Below are 20,214 nucleotides of genomic sequence, written 5' to 3' on the forward strand. Positions count from 1 at the left end.
TCAACATGTAGCTGACTTTTCATCCACTTCTGCTATGGTTTGAATAGGCCATGGCTCCCAGGTTCATGCAGATTGTAAATCTCAAGAGTTATAAATTGATGTTACTACAATGGAAATGATCTAACTGCGGAGTTGGGAGACAGCCCTTATGGGAGGTCTTTGGGGGTCTGCCCTTGGGAGGTGGTTATTGTGAGAGCTGGTTATAAAACCCAAGCTGGTTGTGGCGCCAGCACACCGGGTTCTAGTCCTGGTCGGGGCACCGGATTCTGTCCTGGTTGCCCCTCTTTCAGGCCAGCTCTCTGCTATGGCCCAGGAGTGCAGTGGAGGATGGCCCAAGTGCTTGGGCCCTGCACCCGCATGGGAGACCAGGAGAAACACCTGGCTCCTGGCTTCGGATCAGCGTGATGTGCTGGCCGCAGCGCGCCAGCCGCGGTGGCCATTGGAGGGTGAACCAACGGCAAAAGGAAGACCTTTCTCTCTGTCTTTCTCTCTCTCACTGTCCACTCTGCCTGTCAAAAAAAAAGAAAAAAAAAGAAAAAAAAAGAAAAAAAAAGAAAGAAAAACCCAAGCTGGGCCTCATTGTTCTCTCTGCTTCCTGGCACGCCGCATGGTCCTGTCTCTGCACATACTCCTCAACTGCCATCCCCTGGCATCACTGGATAGAAAAGGAGACTTACACAACCTTGGACTGAGAACCTCCAGAACCACAACCCAAAATAAACCTGCCTTCATACAAGCTTCTCTCAGGTATTTTGCTAAAGTGGCAAAAAGCTAATATAACTTATAACAGGATTCTTCAGTAGGAAAAAGCAGCTACTGCCATAAGTCAGGATTTATTTCATACACCTCATTGATAGCATTTTTAAGTACAACATTCTGCCCAACATCATTTACGATTGAAAACAGAGAATTACAACTTGGTAAGGCCACCAGGTTACAGAGAGTCTGGAGAGAAGACCTTGTCCTTGTTTTGGCTTGTGTCAGTCTTAGTCAATCAGAGAACAAGGTCGCAAAAGATCCACTTCTACAAACATAGTAAAAAGTGATATCAGCTTAGGGACACGTTAAATTTTTAAATTATGACATGAAGCCAAAGTGGTATTCGCTAAAGCACAACTCTTTCATACAATCATCGCTGCAAGTTTAACATGTTTTCAGCTTTGAGGTAAAACAACTTTATATTTAACTCAAGCACACAAAAATTTTTAGCCCCAATCCCTGTTCTCATAAGGAAATAAAGAGCGGAAGAAAAGTTCAAGTACCTTTGCTATCCTAGAAAATGTGGCAGCATGTTGAACAGTTGCATATAAGGTCAACTCCCTAGATTTTGAGCACTAGTGCCAGGTTTTATTAAGCTGGTTAAAAATAAACTGAGTAAAGCTTTCAGAATGGGGTCACACAGTGCCCCTCACTGTTTTCTACCTGTGGTTGGAAAGCTGAGGGGGCCAAAGGGTCTCCCCCAGGATGACCAATTGCAGCCCCCTACACCATCATATGCATACAAACTCTTTCAAGTTTTGTGTCCTACCTTAGAAAGGGAATTTGCATTGTACCCCACGACATTTCCTTTAATACAATGTTTAGAATTACTTCTCAGCTGAATAATTCAACCCTCCTCCCCTCCCCTCTGCCCACCAGGACAGCCTGGGAAGCCTGGCCTCTCACAGACAGGTGAGCTAGACACACTGCAAGACGGGAATGCATGTCTTAAGAATTTCCACAGATGAACCCACTTCATCCACTCAGGCTGTAACTAAATGCTTTGTGAAACAACGACTGGTGTCAGTTTTAACATGCTGGAAAATCAATGGCAAATTGTTTATGTATTTCAGTGGTTTAAAGACTAACCTTTGTTAAATAAAGAAATTGTTTGATTTTACTAACAGAAATAAAAAGCAGCCCTTAACCTAAGGTATGAACTGATTGTTCCACTTTTTCTATAGAAAAACACAAGTTGAATTTTTAAAAAAATATAAACAAAAAGGCAACCCAAAGCTCACTAAGATAAACTTCTCCTCTCCCCTGGCTTTTCGGAGACTTCCATAGGTATTGAGGGGATTTTGGTGAGTGTGTCACTCCTGCAGGCTTGACAATGTTAACTTCACAAGGGTTCCACTCATGTGCGTGCAGCATCTCAGAGGCACACCTCTCGCGGGTCGCCCACTCTTTCTGATGTGGCACTTTGTCCCCAAGGTTCAGTCCAAAAAACTGCCACCTTGAGGAACGCGTTACAGACTTGTCTCCTGACTGTCCATGGTGAGAAAGCATGGGACAGTGAGGGCCCTGACTGGGTGTGTCCCTGACCTGCCATGCCTGACCCTCCGTGGCCCCTCAGCAGTCAGTAGCCAGTGTCCTGAGAGCCATCAGGGAACTGAATCAGTTGCTTTAACGGAATTCAAAGGTATTAATTTTATTTTTAAGATGGCCTCAAAATTATGTAAATTAAAATCATATCCAGGGTATATTAAGCAAGTCTTCAAGAGGAAGCCACCAGCCTAATACCTGCTCTTTGTGGCCATGCTTTCTTCTGTTTGTAAACCTGTGTCAGCGCAGATACAGCCATACGCACATACGTGCATGCATGTGCCTGAGTGCATGTGTGTGCGTGTATACATGAACATACGTTCTGGCGGACTTAAGAAAAAAGGCGCTTCATGTCCCAGAAACATTGCCTGTTAGCTTTTCAGGAGTGCTCACTGCTCTGCAGACGGCACAATTTGAGAACTCCCGGTGGGTGGCCCCTGGTGCTCCCCTCACCCGAGGCTTGGGCAGCTCTGTGCACCTGTTACGGCAGCGAGAGCAAACATCACACACATTCTGATCTCAGCATGAGGCGCTCCCTAAAGAAGACACAGGGACTTCTGGCTACCTTGGCTATTGTTTGCACTGCACTGCATTTTGCCTGTGTTCACACAGAGTCGACACAAACTGGATTCAGGAGGAAAAACCCCAAAGAACACGTTTCCTTTTTGGTCTACACAGTGGGCTGTTTTGCTGGTTGTTTTATGAAACCTTAAGGGCCCGGACACTATGAAATGACAGAAGTGACTGGTTTGAGGTTTTGTAGGCAGAGGTCTCCTGTTTTCCTCATATTTTTTGCTCATAAAGAAAGAAAAAAGGTAGAGTTTGCATGGAGTTTCAAAGCTGACAGCTGTCCTCAGCATGGCTGACCCACGTACACACTGCTCTGTGCATTAAGTAGCCCTTAAGTAAGAGAGGGTAACCAGACAACCCCACCTTTGTTCTTCTGTACTTTCTAGTGTAGTGAAACTTCATTTTTGACATCCACTTCTTGAAGGTGCCTTTTCTCTATTCAGGATAAATTAATCCAGAGTTCTAGGGCGCTCAATTCCAGAGTCAGGAAAAAGTCTTAACTCCCTTCAAAAATATCTTGCATACGTATCTCATCCCTACGCTCAACCGAACGAGGAAACTAAAGGCAAGAGAGAACACGGACACTGGCAACTCAGACTACAAAAGCATCCACCTTCTCTGTACAGGCCCTACACGGTAAAACGCATCGTGTCAGCTAATATAGCTTCTAACATGGAGTTCATGTGAAAGTGGCCTCGGCTGGGCCTCTCGCCAGCATCATAGGAAACAGCAGTACTTCTTCCACCAGGACTTGGAGAGGTTTTTCACTTTGTCTGGAGTCCTGCTTTTAGACTTCTTTGGCTGCTGCTGTGTGTCTGAGTACTGAATGCCGGCCACGATGGCCGCGTCAAAGACCTCTTTGAGGTTTTTCTGAGTCAAGGCGGAACACTCGATGTAGGAAGTGGCTTTGATCTCCTCGGCGCACAGCTTGGCCGCCTCTTCCGGCACGGGCTTCTCTTTGCACTTGTCCAGCTGGATAAGCACTTTGACATCTTCGCGGAGGTCGGACTGTGTCCCCACCAGGATGATGGGGGCTTTGGGGCAGTGGCAGCGAATCTCCGGCACCCATTTCTCGCTGACATTCTGGAAGGACGAGGGGCTCACCACACTGAAACACAGCAGGAAGATGTCGGTGTTGGTGTAGCAGAGGGGCCTCAGCTTGTCAAACTCATCCTGCAACAAAGCAGAGAAGCCAAAGGTGATTTTGGAAATCCATTCTCGCCAGCAACACCCATGAGCGTCTCTCCTACAAGGCGCTGGCAGGCAATCAAAAGTCACTGGCTACAGATGGAACAGCCAGTGTCTTGGCAACAACCTTGCTGTGTACCCAAGTGGGATTGGGGGCTCTGGGGAGGGGTGCAGATTCGGCGGCCACCTGCTTCCAGGGCCAGCTATGTTAGGGCCAACTATGGCCCTAACACCGCCAGATGTGTTCAGGGTTTCATCAATACCCACAACCTGCTTGCAACTGACCAAAGAAAAAGTACTTAAAGCAAGCGGCTTCAGAAATAAAACTGACTTTACCTAGCATTTGGCCGGAGGGAAGCAGCTTCACTCTCTGCTGAAATGGAGACGGCAGCCGTGCTGATCCCCAGAAGCCCAACATGACTGTGGCACACCCCCCTCTACCAACACCGCTGTCTTCTTCCCCACCGCAGCTGTGAGAGATGCTGACTTCACCCCATCCGCACTGTGCACTCACAGCACGGAACATAATGTTCCTGACACACAAGGACAGATCCAGAGGTGGAGCCTCTGTTAGGCGCTGGCCCTTGGCACACGCAGAGCACCCGTGTGTCTCGGTGTCAGCTTTTGGATATAAGTTCCCACACTCCGCTTCTGGCTGAATCAGCTGTTTTGTTTTCCTTCCTTCCCTGTCTCTTACTTCCTTTTCCCCCCCTTTATGGCTGCCAGTACCAGAGGCCTCCATTTGCAACACTTTGGACAGATAAAGAACCAAAAAAATGCACATATCCACCTGCTCTTAAAGTATGGAGAACTAAATCGAGTCAGTTACGGTTGGTTATAAGTAAATCATCAGCAAACTGTTGAAGGGCCTGGTGCAGTGATCCACTTAAAGGCAACACAAAGTCAACATCACCTCACAACCAGGCACAGTGTCAGTAAGGGGATTTGATTGTATAAGGAAGACACAGGATTCCACACCAGCATCGCTCTCTCTCTCTTTTAAACCTGCTTATCGGGCCAGTGCTGTGGATTAGCACATAAAGCCACCGCCTGCAGTACCGGCATCCCATATGGGCGCCGGTTTGAGTCCGGCTGCTCCACTTCCAATAGATGGCCCAAGTCCTTGGGTCCCTGCACCTGTGTGGGAGACCCAGAAAAAGCTCCTGGCTCCTGGCTTCAGATGAGTGCAGCTCCGGCCATTGTGGCCAATTGGGGAGTGCACCAGTGGATGGAAGACCTTTCTTTCTCTCTCTCTCTCTCTGCCTCTATCTCTCTGTAACTCTTTCAAATAAATAAATCTTTAAAAAAAATACCTGCTAATTCTCCATGTGTTGCTCTAGAGTTATGGGGAAACTGCAGCTGTCTTATTTGAAGGTACTTTCTTCATTCAAGGCTCTGGGTTTCCACTGTGGGGCGACCACCAGCTGCCCGGCTCTAGTGCTCAGGAGTGAATATGGCATTTCAGAGTCACTGCCACTTGTACATCGTAAGTGACAGCAGAATAAGAATGGATTAAGTTTCTTAGTGCCAACTTTGGCCTCAAAGGGTAAACAGAGAAACTCAACTAGCTCTGAAGATCTTTTACTAAAATACTCCCTGTCTGTTCTAGAAGGTCTTGAAGGAAGACGATAAAATGGGGGCCAAATGTCTTACGGCAGCCCCTTCTAGTAGCTGCTCTCCACTACTGGGCGGTAGCCACTCTCCGTATGGACTCTGGGGTTACATTACCAAAAAAAAAAAAAAAAAAAAAAGGCAGGAAAAAAAAAAAAAAAAAAGAAAGAAAGGCAAGTGCAGGGCCCAGACTCGGACTGGCCTTTTTAGAAAGCTGGCTCTCCACAGCTCTTGAGAGTCTGGCTACAGGGTCCCGGGAGTGAAACAGAAATGAAACGTCCTGCTTGGTGCCTGACGAGACTCCTTGGCTATTTGCTGAAATAATGCAATGCACACATGCGCACGGAGGCCACAGGCCAGCTGGAATGCACCCTCCAGGGAAAATGTCCCAAGGCCCAGAGATTGTAAGTGCTGGCCAGGCAGGTGCTGGCCAGGTCAGCTGCTGGCAGTAGCATCGGCCCCTCAGGGGTGGGCGGGGCAGAGGCAGGAGCCTGAGGCTTTAGGGCAGCACTCCTCTTGGTCAAGCTGCCATTGGAGGGGTTTTGGTTTTTGGGTCTTGTCTTTTTTTTTTTTTTTTTTTTTTTGACAGGCAGAGTTAGAAAGAGAGAGAGAGAGAGAGAAAGGTCTTCCTTCTGTTGGTTCACCCCCCAAATGGCCGCTATTGAAGTCAGGAGCCAGGTGCTTCTCCTGGTCTCCCATGTGGGTGCAGGGCCCAAGCACTTGGGCCATCCTCCACTGCCTTCCTAGGCCACAGCAGAGAGCTGGACTGGAAGAGGAGCTACCAGGACAGAATCTGGCACCCCAACCAGGACTAGAACCCAGTGTGCTGACACCGCAGGCAGAGGATTAGCCTAGTGAGCCACGGCGCCGGCCGGTTTTTGTCTTTTAAGCATAAAGATTTCTTCCAAGTTCCTTCTGAGTCAAAAGGCTGAGGAATTTTCAGCTCCCGTGGGCAGTTCCACAGTGAGCTACTCTTGTTTCAGCAATGAGCCTTTCTCTTATGCCCAAGGGGATGCATCTTAAACTCAGTAGTCTCTCTGGTCTCTCCACTTGAGTGACACTGCGAGTCCAGTGTTAGAGACCTCCTCTTGACATCTTATAGACTCACCTGCCTAACAAGCAAACCAAACCATCTCTGGACATGCATTCAGCCAGCAGAGTCGGTCTTTCTTTCTTTCTTTCTTTCTTTCTTTCTTTCTTTCTTTCTTTGACAGGCAGAGTGGACAGTGAGAGAGAGAGAGAGAGAAAGGTCTTCCTTTTCGGTTGGTTCACCCCTCCAATGGCCGCTGCGGCTGGCGTGCTGAGGCCAGCCCACCACGCTGATCCAAAGCCAGGAGCCAGGTGCTTCTCCCGGTCTCCCATGCGGGTGCAGGGCCCAAGGACTTGGGCCATCCTCCACTGCACTCCCGGGCCATAGCAGAGAGCTGGCCTGGAAGAGGAGCAACTGGGACAGAATCCGGCGCCACCAGGACTAGAACCAGGGGTACCGGTGCTGGAGGCGGAGGATTAGCCTGTTGAGCCGCGGCGCCGGCCCCCAGCTCATGACTTTCTTTGGGAAACACACACTCCCACTGCACATTCCAGTGTAACTGTGCCCAGGCTCATGCGCCTACTACACGCAGTTCAGGCTGTCGACTTCCAAGAGGCTGGGTGAACGCTAAGGCAGCACGCCAAGCGTCACATCAAATCCTTTAAAAGGCAGCTTATCAGAGAGTGACCAGGGAGAGTAGAAGTCTAGCCCCTTGACTGGCTTTGCTATTGGAAAGCGGGGGTGGGGGGGGTGGGGGTGGATTCCTGTAGTTTTCGAAGGTGGTTTTCTACAGATTTTTAGATGGTGACCTTGATTCATCATGAAAGAATAATTTATAAACACACTGAGCTTACCAACCGATGTTCCTCTAGTTACATTTTTTTTTTTTTTTTTTTTTTTTTTTGACAGGCAGAGTGGACAGTGAGAGAGAGAGACAGAGAGAAAGGTCTTCCTTTTGCCGCTGGTTCACCCTCCAATGGCCGCCGCTGCAGCCGGCGCACCGCGCTGATCCTGGCAGGAGCCAGGAGCCAGGTGCTTTTCCTGGTCTCCCATGGGGTGCAGGGCCCAAGCACCTGGGCCATCCTCCACTGCACTCCCTGGCCATAGCAGAGAGCTGGCCTAGAAGAGGGGCGACCGGGACAGAATCCGGCGCCCCAACCGGGACTAGAACCCGGTGTGCCGGCGCCGCAAGGTGGAGGATTAGCCTATTGAGCCACGGCGCTGGCTCTAGTTACATATTTTTTAAAAAAAGATTTCTTTATTTGAAAGGCAGAGTGAAAGAAGGAGACATGGAGGCAGACACAGAGAGAGAGAGAGAGAGAGAGAGATCTTGTCCATCTACTGGATCACTTTCTTTCTTTCTTTTTTTTTTTTTTAAAGATTTATTTTATTCATTTGAAAGAGTTACAGAGACAACTAGAGACAGACAGAGAGGTCTTCCATCTGTTGGTTCACTCCCCAGATGGCCGCAATGGCTGGAGCTGTGCTGATCTGAAACCAGGAGCAAGGAGCTTCCTTGGGGTCTCCCACGCAGGTGCAGGGGCCCAAGCACTTGGGCCATCTTCTACTGCTTTTCCAGGCCATAGCAGAGAGCTGGATTGGAAGAGGAGCAGCCGGGACTAGAACCGGCACCCATATAGAATGCTGGCACCGCAGGCAGAGGATTAACCTACTGCACCACAGTGCCAGCCCCCACTGGCTCACTTTCCCAAATGGCCACAACAGCGGGGTCTGGGACCAGGAACATCATCCAGGTCTCTTACGTGGGCAGTAGGGACTTACGCACTTGGACCATCTTCTGCTGCCTTCCCAGGCATATCAACAGGAAGCTGGACCGGAAGTAGAGTAGCCAGCACTCAAACTGGTGCTCTGAAAGCGGATGCTGGCATTGCTACAATGCCAGCTCCTATAAACATTTCTGTGAAACTATTTCTTTTTTTCTTTTTTCTTTTTGACAGGCAGAGTTAGACAGTGAGAGAGAGAGACAGAGAGAAAGGTCTTCCTTCTGTTGGTTCACCCCCCAAATGGCCGCTACGGCCAGCGCACTGCGGCCGGTGCACTGAGCCAATCTGAAGCCAGGAGCCAGGTGCGTCTCCTGGTCTCCCATGCGGGTACAAGGCCCAAGCACTTGGGCCATCCTCCACTGCCTTCCTGGGCCACAGCAGAGAGCTGGACTGGAAGAGGAGCAACCGGGACAGAATCTGGCACCCCAACTGGAACTAGAACCTGGGGTGCCAGCGCCACAGGCGGAGGATTAGCCAAGTGAGCCATGGCACCAGCCGAAACTATTTCTAAAATGACATTTATGCTTCCCTTTCAAACAGCCAATATGAAGGAAAAAGTATCTAAATTCTTCTTGGATAATTCAGAGTCATTTTTACCAAGTTTTTCCAGTAAAACTCCTATTCCTCCATTAAAACTCTGGAGGCTTTTCTGCCAGGAGCATCAGCCTGTACCTCTGAGCCACCCCTGTTCTTCAGCTCACAGTACTTCTTGTATAAGTTTCTATACACTGCTTTGTCCTCCCCACAACCTGTGTTGAGTGACAGATCCATGGCCAGTGGCACCACCCGGAGAACCCAGCATTTCAATGTTCGTCCATTCTAGAACCCTCATCAAGCCCTGCAATGGTGCTGGATTCGAGAAACAAAATGCCGGCTCAGGAGGTCACATTCCTTGTGCAGAGCCTGCACTTGTGAGGGAGCCCCGAGATGGGGCAGTGACCTCTGGGTGACGTCCCCTGGCAGAGAGGTGTGCTGGGCTGCAGGGGCTCAGCCTACTACTACGTCACGGTGCCGGCCCCCTCTGCCCACATTTTTTTTTTTTTTTTTTTTGACAGGCAAAGTGGACAGTGAGAGAGAGAGACAGAGAGAAAGGTCTTCCTTTTTGCCGTTGGTTCACCCTCCAATGGCCGCCGCGGCCGGCGCGCTATGGCCGGCGCATCGCGCTGATCCGAAGCCAGGAGCCAGGTGCTTCTCCTGGTTTCCCATGGGGTGCAGGGCCCAAGCACTTGGGCCATCCTCCACTGCACTCCCAGGCCATAGCAGAGAGCTGGCCTGGAAGAGGGGCAACTGGGACAGAATCCGGCGCCCCGACCGGGACTAGAACCCAGTGTGCCAGCGCCGCAAGGCGGAGGATTAGCCTAGTGAGCTGCAGCGCCGATCCTGCCCACATTTTAATGCCCACATTTGGGGCCAATGCTGTGGCAGAGTAGACTAAGCCTCTGCCTGAGGGGTCTACATCCCATATGGGCACTGGTTCGAGTCTCAGCTGCTCCACTTCCGATCCAATTCTCTGCTCATGGCCTGCGAAAGCAGTAGAAGATGGCCCAAGCACTTGGGCCCCTGCACCCACGTGGGAGACCTGGAAGAAGCTCCTGGCTCCTGGCTTCAGATCTGGGCCATTGTGGCCATCTGGTGAGTGAACCAGCGGATGGAAGACCTCTCTCTCTGTCTTTCCCTTCCTCTGTAACTCTGCCTCTGAAATCAGTTGATAAATAAATAAATAAATAATCTTAGGAAAAAAATCAGGACCCCTGACCTTTGGCAGGTTGCCTTTGTCAGCACTTTGCCCTGCCTGCACAGGATTCCCCAACACCTTGTTGAACTCGAGAGAATACAGGGGAGACAACACGGGTGTCATCTGTCACTCTGCACAGCGCTCACAAGGCACAGTCTGACCTCAGTGACACAGCACCCACCAAGGGGGGACAGGTGGAGACAGTTCCACCACAGAGGAATCCCACACCCATGCCCGCTCCATCACTGCTGGGCTGCTGCTCCAAAGCACCCAGTCCGCGAGCCAGGAATGACTGTTCAGGATCTAGAGTGAGGGAGCGGCGGTCCGTTCAATCCTGCAGCTGAGAATGCTCTCTGCCTCTGCTTCAGCGGCTGGGGTTGGTCCCAGGCAGTCAGAGAAGGAAATATTCACATTACTGACAAAAGCCCCATCTCTTTCCTGAGCAAATTTCTTAAAATACCAGCTCGATGAGCCTGATGATGACATCACCCATTTACTTTGAGCAAGGATTACAACAGCTAACTGATGTTTTCTCAGTGAAAACCACACAGCGAGCTGTGTTGCGAACTCCCGCTAAAGGGGACCCCCTTCTTGAGACCCCGCCTCCTCCTTTCCCTGGCCATCCGAGGCTTGACCAGACCCTGCTGTGCCGGTTCCAAGACTGTCCTGTGCTGCCCAGCCCTGCGAGAGGGCCAGCAGCAGGGGCGGGTCCGGAGGAGTGACCCAGTTACTGAGAGAATCTTCTGGAGACACGTCAAAGGTCCTTTGGAAACCTTTAACAGGCTGTTTCCTTTCCCAGCACCGCGGGGTAACACGATACTGACCTGACCGGCGGTGTCACAAAGCTGGAGTCTCACGGGCCGCCCGTCCACGGACACCACGGCTTCAAAACAAGACCAAAATGACCATCAGGAGGTGTGCCTCTCTAACCACTTTCACAAGACCAATAGCTCGAGCCCCCACTACTGTTCTGCCCCAAGTGCCTCAGTGCCTGCTGGGTGGGTGGGGGGTCCTCTAAAGGCTTAAAGACCTGCCTAAATCCAGGAGGCCCCCATGGAGGAGGCATTTCTGTCCACAAACCCTCCATGGCTGGCAATGTACTCTATGGCCATGCATGAGGCAGCAAAGCCCAGAGCCCTTTGATGGTGCCCCAAGAAGGGCCTGTGCTTTTCTCCCAGCCCTGGAAGATTTATTTTCCTGTCACACTTGTTTCAAAGGGCCAAAAAACAACACGGGGAGGGGGGAGGTGAGGGGTGGTAGGCTGGTAAAGGGGAACCAACCTTGCAGTTTTAGATAAATAGAAAACCTCACAAACAATTGTGTCTTTTTTTTTCCCGCCCCTCCTTGAGAAATGCTCCTCACTTTCAGAGTTTACCATCCAATCCTAGGTCTTTCTGAGAACTTGTGCAAACACCAGGGCTGCCCGCATGGTCCCGTTTATGGGAGAGGACGTTCTTATCTCTCTCTGTCAGTTCAAAGAGAGGATTAAGAAAGGGAAGGAAAGCAAGCCGCCCGGTGCCCACCTTTTGACCAGGATCAGGGTATTTGGGGTGGGAGGAGGGGGCCTGCGTCTGGCCCAGGCATGGAGATCTCCATGGGAAAGCGGTGCTCAGTTCGGGCTCTTTCTACAACAACTTCCCAACAGTTTAGAAATGTTTATCCGAGTAGGCTGGGGGAGGGGGAGGAAGAAGAGACAGGGCCCACTAGTGTGGTGCCCTTTTATCTAGGGTATCTTGAAGAAGGGAGGCACCAGGACCTGCCCATCAGGAACTTGGGGTGGGTGAACGGGGGTATATTTTTAAGACAGTGCCCCCCCCCACTGGCTTCTGTCATTTTTAACTTTTTTTTTTTTTTTTTTTTTTTAGAATTCAAGAAGATCTGAAAAACCAACATCAAGGGGATGGTTTAGCGTTCAATCACCCACACCAAACGACGGGGCAGCCCGTACCCAGGGGTCTTCAGTAGCTTGAAGAGAGCTCCTGAAGTTACCAGCCAGCTGGAACAGCCAACCGGCTGGGAAGAGAAAGGCTGTTCACGCCCCAGGGTTAGCGCAAATCTCAGCCGCCTCCAGGGCCACCAGGGCGGCCCTTTAAAGCCTGGAGATGCGGCCCCCCCGCGTGCAGCTGAGCCCCCAGCGAGGGACGCAGCCCCAGGTAAAAAGGCAGAGGCACCTGTGCGTCACCTTGCCCAAGACATGGGACAGTGGCGTCAGCAACGTCGACCTGACGCAACTCCTCTGCGTGGCAGACTAGCACCTGAACTCCACCTGTTCCACTCGGTCCGTCCCCGGGTTACTGAACTGAGCGATCTCTTCAGGCACCGACTCCGACTCCCTGCCCCGCCTGCCTGCGCCTCCCCAAGCCCCGGTTTCGGGGCTCCTCGTCCCTCCGCGGCCAACTCCAGCTGGCTCGGAGTCCCCAGCCTGCGCCCCGCACTTGCGGGCTCCCCCCTCCCACGCTCCCCCCGCCCCCGCCCGCCCCGCGCGCCGTGGCTCACCCGAGAAGTTGTCGAAGGCGGTGGGGATGTACTCGGTGGGGTAGCCGTTGGTGGTGTAGCTCACCACCAAGCTGGTCTTGCCCACCGCGCCGTCGCCGACCAGCACGCACTTGACGCCGCGCCCCTCCGCGCCGCCCGCGCGCCCCCGGCCCCCCGGCGCCCCGGGCCCGCGCGCCCCTCGTCCTCCGCGCTCCCGGCGAGGCGGCACGGGCGGCGCCTCGCAGCGGCCGGAGAACGCGGGGTCCCCCTGCTGCGGGGGCATCGGTCCTCGCGCGCAGACCTGCAGGCGCGGGCGATCAGGGCCCGGCCCGACCGCCCCTCCGCCCCGGAGGGTGGAGGGAGGGAGGGTGGAGCTGTCACCGACAGCGGCGGGAGCGCGTTCCTGCTCCGGCCGCGCGGCTCGCGCGGACAAAGGCGGCGGGAGGGTCGCCGCTCCGCGCTCCCGGGGGCGCCAGCTGGCTCTGCCCCGCGTGCTGGGAGGACTGCGGCCCGAGCGCCGTGCTGCCCGATCGTTCTGCCTCCGCCCGGCTTCCCGGCGACACGACGCGTTGGGGGGCGGGCGGCAGGGGAGGGGAAAGAGGCGGGTCCGGCGGGGCCCCTCCGTCCCCGCGCCGAGGCCACAGCGCCGCCAGCCTGCGCTCCGCGTCCTTGCACCCGCGTTGCTGGGCGGCTCCGCGGCGGATCCCGAGCGTTCGCTCGGTGGGAGCCGCGAGCACCCGCCCCCCGGGGGGCGCAGCGCCCGCAGCACCCGGGCCGGCGTGGGCAGCTTGTTCCCAAGCTCCCGGGGACTGGGGCCTTGGCCTTGCCTGGCCGAGACGGTTCCGAAACCTGAGTTTCTTCCACGCCCTCACTCCCCTGTTCCGTGCTGCTGGGAGTTTTCTTTTCAAATCATTTATTCTCATCTAGGAGCACAAGGACGCCGGCCCTGTTGTTCCTGCTATTTAGATTTTTCCCCGCTTTGGGTCTGTCACGCGCCTTCCTGCGGTTATGGCCCAAGGTGTTTCTTTATGGCTCCCATTGCTTAAATGTTATTTGGCGACGTGAGTGTTACCTGAAAATACAGTCCGTTTATCCTTGCCTCTTTCTTCTGTTTTCTTCCCACCTGCAGGCCCATTTAAAGAATAGAGCCATCTCTTCTGGGCCTGCTCCTTGGGGTTTATACTGTGGTGTGTGAAGAGACATATACCAGCAACACGAGTACTATCCTACTAATAGCTATCAGATATGGAGTCGCTCTATGAACCAGCACTCTGCATTTGTTAATTCCTTTTATCTTTTTAAAAAAAATTTTTTTTGACAGGCAGAGTGGACAGTGAGAGAGAGAGAGAGAGAGAGAGAGAGAGAGAGACAGGTCTTCCTTTTTCTGTTGGTTCACACCCCCCCCCCCCCCCCCCGGCCACGTGGCTGCTGCAGTGGGAGCATTGTGGCTGGCGCACTGCGCCAATCAGAAGCCAGGAGCCAGGTGCTTCCTCCTGGTCTCCCATGCCGGTGCAGGGCCCAAGCACTTGGACCATCCTTCACTGCCCTCCTGGGCCACAGCAGAGAGCTGTACTGGAAGAGGAGCAACCAGGACAGAACCGGAACCCCAACCGGGACTAGAATCTGGGGTGCTGGCGCCGCAGGAGGAGGATTAGCCTAGTGAGCCCCGGCGCTGGCCAATTCCTTTTATCTTAACATGACTTGTGCCCATTTCACAGATGAGAAAACCTGAGCTTGTAAGTAATGTAAGTAATGTGTTTTGAGTGCCATAAGCTTACGAGCACCAGGGCCAGAGTAGAAACTCAGAGTCCAGCTCTATTTCAAGAGCTCCTAACCCATGTCCTAAAGGTGAAAAGAAGCCCTTGTGCTCAGCTCAGACTTGGAAGTATGGCCGTGGTCAGAATGCAGAGAAGGGTTAATCAAGAGGCCAGAAGCTTGGACCGAGGACCCCTCACTTGAAAAGGGTGCCTTCTAAGGCCCTAGGCGACTAGGCTATGAGCACACGCTGTATCTATGTTAACTATTACCACTTAACTGCACCTTTTTTTTTTCTTTATCTTCTCCCCATACTGAGCCTCTTTAAAGCAGCCATGAACGTTCTGGGGAGCAAGCCAACCAAAGTGAAGTTGGGGGAACCATTTCTTTTGGGATTAATGGGATCCTTAGCTAGGATAAGGGAGGTCTTTAGGGGGCAGAATTTAAGTGGAGCCTAACTTTGATTTTTCTTTTCTTTTCTTTTTTAAATATACTTGAAAGCCAGAGTTAGAGAGAGAAAGGGAGAGACAGATCTTCTATCTGCTGGTTCACTCCCCAAATGGCTATAATAGCTGGGCCAGGCTGAAGCCAGAATCCCTGAACTTCTTCCAGGTCTGCCACATGGGTTCAGGGGCCCAAAAACTTGGCCTCTGCTGTTTTCCCATGTGCTTTAGCAGGGAGCTGGTCGGGAAGTGGAGCAGTGGGTTAAAACCGCCGCCTACAGCACCATCATCCCATGTGAGTGCTGGTTCGAGTACCAGGTGCTCCACTTCCAATCCAGCTCTCTGCTATGGCCTGGGAAAGCAGTAAAAGATGGCTCAAGTCCTTGAGTCCCTGCACCCTGAGTGGGAGACCCAGAAGAAGCTCCTGGATCCTGGCTTTGGATTAGCTCAGCTCTGGCCGTTGTGGACGTTTGGGGAGTGAACCAGTGAATGGAAGACTTCTCATTCTGGCTCTACATCTCTCTGTCTTTCAAATAAGTAAAATAAATCTTAAAAAAAAAAAAAAAAGGAAATGAAAAGAAACTGTGCCTATATGGGATGCCTGCGTCACAGGTGGAGGTTTAACCAGTTACGCCACAGTGCTGGCCCCAAGGGACGCCTAAAGCTGAAGGTCAGGTATGTGCTAATACTTCACCTTCATGAACCCGAATCCCCTTAAGGTTTTGAGCGTCAACCGTCTGGCTTGCCTTTCTCAAGCCCTGATCTTGCAGGGATGAGTTTTGTGGTTTATAGTTCTGTGTTGTGTTGTTGCTAACCATCCAGGCATAGCAATGGCTGCCATGGACACACCTGCTACCTTTTGTGGGAGTCACACGGGTGTCCTGTACTAGAAAGGTTCCAGTGGTAAAGAGTAACAGAGCCGGAAGCTCACGTGACATCCTCCCACTATAAAACACATATCACTGTTAAAGAGGGTTTGGCCAGTCAGCTACACCTGGACAGGTTCTCTGCTGTCAGAAATACACTCTGAATGTAGCAGATGCTTTCATAGTTGTATTTGCAGGCATAGTTGTACATGCACCATGCGTTTTTGCAGGGAGTCACAAGAAATAGAATTGTTCTGAATTCCTTTGTTTAGAAGGGCGCAAACCTATTAAAAAAAAAAAAAACAAAGAACAAATTCACCTGTGTGTGACATAACTGTCTTTTCTTCCTATAGATAACGCATTGGAAAACCAAGGTAGTGTTCCAAGGGTAGGCAGCTTAAAAAGCATGGGAAAAATAGTAATATACGGATGTGCCAAGCAGTCCATTAAAGTATTATGTTTCCTTCTGGACTTTAAGTTTATGGTGTTTGTTTGCCTTTTAAAATTGGCAACTTACTGTAATGCATTTCTCCTTTTTTAGCATATATTTTTGTACCTACTTTACTGGTCTTTCTTTTGTGTTCTTTTTCTTAAAGCAATCCCCACAATGTGATATGGGTCTATGAACTTGGCTTTGCCCCAATATCTAGCCAGCAGTCAGCTCTTTGTATCACAAAACCTCCTTCTCTGGCTTTTATGTCTTTTGTGTCCAATATTGTCTCATGCACACTCACTTTGGCCCTTCTTTCTAGACTCAATTAACTCCCTGTATGTAGCCTTATCGAAAATGCCCAGAACTAACTCTCCCGCTGTGGGTAAGAATCTTCTGCAGACAACATAGGAAAGACCTCATGCCCCAGAGTTCAGGGTTGGGTCAGAGTTTGAAAGCCTGGCATGACAGAATGCTGCCAGAGGCAAGGGACTGCCAGGCATCCCCCAAGGTACATGGCCCAAATCCTATCTTTGATTTGTGTACTGTCTATCTCCCCTTACAAGTTTCCCTAAGATCAGGAACTTAATGTATTTGTTCCTATACCCTAGGAACATGTTTTTTCCCTATATCCTATATATTTGGAATGTCAGGCAAAAAATTGATCAATAAATATTATCGAAGGCTAAAGTAAAAGAGACCATTTTCTATTTTTTTAAAAAAATATTTATTTGTAAGAGTTGGAGAGAGAGCAAGAGAGAGAGAGAGAGATTGATTGATCTTCCATTCATTGGATGGTTGCAATGGCAAAGGTTAGGCCAAGCCGAAGCCAGGAGCCAGCAGCTTCATCCAGCTCTCGCATGGGGGTGACAGAGGCCCAAGCACTTGGACTATCTTCTGCTGCTTTCCCAGGCCATTACCAGGGAGCTGAACTGGAAGTGGAGCAGCCGGGACTATTACTGGCACCGTATGGGATGCCGGTGCTTTAGGCTGGCCGCCATAGCGCCAGCCCTTGAACTTTGCATTCTTAAAATCTGGTCCCTACAGGACTCTCCAGCCAGCGGTCTCCAGCCCTGGCATTTCCTTTAGGCCTTCCAGCCATCTACCCCGTGACTCACTGCAGCCCAAGAGACCCGTCACGAGCTCCCTTCTCGTCCGCTTTCTGAAACTGAACAGGTTTGCGCCCCTTTCCTGCTCACTCCTCTGACTTGTTGATAATTATCACACAGTCTCATCTCCTCCAGACACGTGCCCTGACCTCTTATCTTGGTGTCCTTGTCCTTGCTCCTATCACAGCACTTATCTCCTGAACCTACTGAGTGTGCCTCCTACACTGGCCATTATCTCCTAAGAGGCAGAATCACCACTTTACCAAAGGATATACCCCCCTGCACAGTACTAGTACATTTTCTAGGATTTTTAAATTTTTAAAAAAATTAATGAATTTAGGCCGACGCCGCGGCTCAATAGGCTAATCCTCCGCCTGCGGCGCCGGCACACCAGGTTCTAGTCCAGGTCGGGGCGCCGGATTCTGTCCTGGTTGCCCCTCTTCCAGTCCACCTCTCTGCTGTGGCCAGGGAGTGCAGTGGAGGATGGCCCAAGTCCTTGGGCCCTGCACCCGCATGGGAGACCAGGAGAAGCACCTGGCTCCTGGCTTTGGATCAGTGTGATGCGCCGGCTACAGCACGCCATCGGAGGGCGAACCAACGGCAAAAGGAAGACCTTTCTCTCTGTCTCTCTGTCTCTCTCTCTCACTGTCCACTCTGCCTGTCAAAAAAAAAAAAAAAACACACACACACACAAAAAACAAACAAAAATTAATTAGTTTGAGAGGCAGAGAGAGAGAGAGAGAGAGAGCCCACTGCAAAAATGCTCCACTGCAAGCTGGGAACTCAATCCAGGTCTCCCATGAGGGTGACAGGGACTCAACCACCCAGACCACTACCTGCTACCTCCCAGGCTGTGCTCTAGCAGGAAACTGCAATCAAGAATGGAGCCAGAACTCAAATCTGTCCAATATGGGATGCAGTTGTCCCAACTGGTGGTCAAATGCCCACCCCAAGAATTTATAGCTTCTTACTAACATGGCAAAAACTACCCTAATATATCTTTTTTAAAAAGATTTATTTATTTATTGGAAAGTCAGAGTTACACACAGAGGGGAGAGAGAGAGAGAGAGAGAGAGAGAGAATGCATGTCTTCTATCTGCTGGTTCACTTGCCAATTGGCCACAATGGCCAGAGTTGTGCCAATCCAAAGCCAGGAGCCAGGAGCTTCTTCTGGGTCTTCCACAAGGGTGCAGGGGCCCAAGCACTTGGGCCATCTTCTGCAGGGAGCTGGATCAGAAGTGGAGCAGCCAGGACTTGAACCGGTGCCCGTATAGGATGCTGGCATCACAGGCACTATGCCACAACACTAGCCCCAGTAACATGGAATTTTAAGAGGTGCAAAACAATAATTAATTTTGATAGTAAATTTTTTTAAAATATTTACTCTATTTATTTGAAAAAGTTGCAGAAAGAGGGAGGGAGGAGGGGAGAGAGAGAGAGAGAGAGAGACCAACCTTCTATCTTCTGGTTCACTCACCAGATGGCCACAGCAGCTGGGACTGGGCCAGGACAAAGCCAGGAGCCGGAAGCTTCATCCTGGTCTCTCATGTGGATGGCAGGGGCCCAAGCACTTGAACCATCTTCTGTTGCTTTTCCCAGGCCATTAGCAGGGAGCTGGATCAGAAGAGGAGCAGCCAGGACACGAATGGGCATCCATATTGGAATGCCCATGTCATAAGTGGTGGCTTTACCTACTATACCACAAAACTGGCCCCAGTTACAAAAATATTTCTGAAAATAATGTTTATTTATTATTATTATTTTATTTTTATTATTAGGCTACACTGTGCTGCAGTAGCAAATAAAAATATTAGTGTTTAGGGATATAGGAGTTAATCTTTTTGTAAAGATTTTTATTTATCTATATGAGAGGTAGAGTTACAGACAGTGAGAGGCAGAGAGAGAGAGAGAGAGAAAAAGGCCTCTACCCATTGATTCACTCCCCAAATGGCCACAACAGCCGGAGATGCGCCGGTCCAAAGCCAGGAGCCAGGAGCTTCTTCTGGGTCTCCCATGTGTGTACATGGACCCAAGCACTTGGGCCTTCTTCCACTGCTTTCCCAGGCCATAAGCTAAGAGCTGGGTTGAAAGAGGAGCAGCCAGGACTCAAACCAGTGCCCATATGGGATGCTGGCACTGCCGGGAGAGTATTAACCTACTGCACCACTGCGCCAGCCCCAGGAGTTAATTTTTTGATCATGCAAGATCCATAGCAGATTTATTGACTTTCCAAGGCAGCTCCCTTCCTAATGGTAGCTCAGGGATTTAGCCTGCTTGCATCTTGTAACTATGCACCTGGGACTCACACTTTACACATGTATTTCCATGAATGAGCACATGCATTTCTGTGTATATAAAAATGCCATGTAGCTGCAGTTTTATAGAGGTTAATGCCAGAAATGATCTAGATGTTCAAGACAAGAAAATAGGTGAGTTAGCTATGGAATTTCTGTTATCTTGTTTAGTCAAGAAAATGAACAAGGGCCTGGCATTGTGGTGGAGTGGGGAAAGCTGTTTCCTGTGATGCTGGCATCCCATGTGGGCGCTGGCTCCTATCCCAGCTGCTCCACTTATGATGCAGCTCCCTGCTAATGGCCTGGGAAAAGCTGTGGAAGATGGCCCAAGTGCTTGGGCCCCTGCCACTCATGTGGGAAACCCCGATGAAGCCCCAGGTTCCTGGCTTCCATTTGGCTCAGCCCTAGTCATTGTGGCCATTTGGGGAGTGAACAAGAGGATGGAGGACCTTTCTCTGTCTCTCTGACATTCAAATAAACTGACATTCAAATAAATAAATAAAACTTAAAAGTTCATGGAAAAAGGATATTATGAAAAAAACCATACATGGATTTTATTTTTTTGCCTCAGAATAAACATGTTTTAGTTCCATTTCCATGAACTTTTTGAAGTATCCTCT

The 20,214-nt window shown here is 50.8% G+C and overlaps 1 protein-coding gene across 1 annotated transcript; it reads right to left on the reverse strand.

Annotated features, from left to right (window-relative positions):
* Positions 1-814: 814 nt before the first annotated feature.
* On the reverse strand, positions 815-13,272 carry RHOU (ras homolog family member U). The gene is made up of 3 exons (XM_008251049.4): positions 12,719-13,272; positions 11,047-11,105; positions 815-4,047 (listed from the first exon to the last, which is right to left on the reverse strand). Exons 1-3 carry the CDS (start codon positions 12,978-12,980, stop codon positions 3,592-3,594), a joined length of 777 nt encoding a protein of 258 aa, XP_008249271.1. The 5' UTR covers positions 12,981-13,272; the 3' UTR covers positions 815-3,591.
* Between the last annotated feature and the right edge of the window lie 6,942 nt (positions 13,273-20,214).

This window comes from Oryctolagus cuniculus, chromosome 13, assembly GCF_051225735.1.
Source record: "Oryctolagus cuniculus isolate XC-2025 breed Fujian yellow rabbit chromosome 13, ASM5122573v1, whole genome shotgun sequence".
Lineage (NCBI taxonomy): Eukaryota > Metazoa > Chordata > Mammalia > Lagomorpha > Leporidae > Oryctolagus > Oryctolagus cuniculus.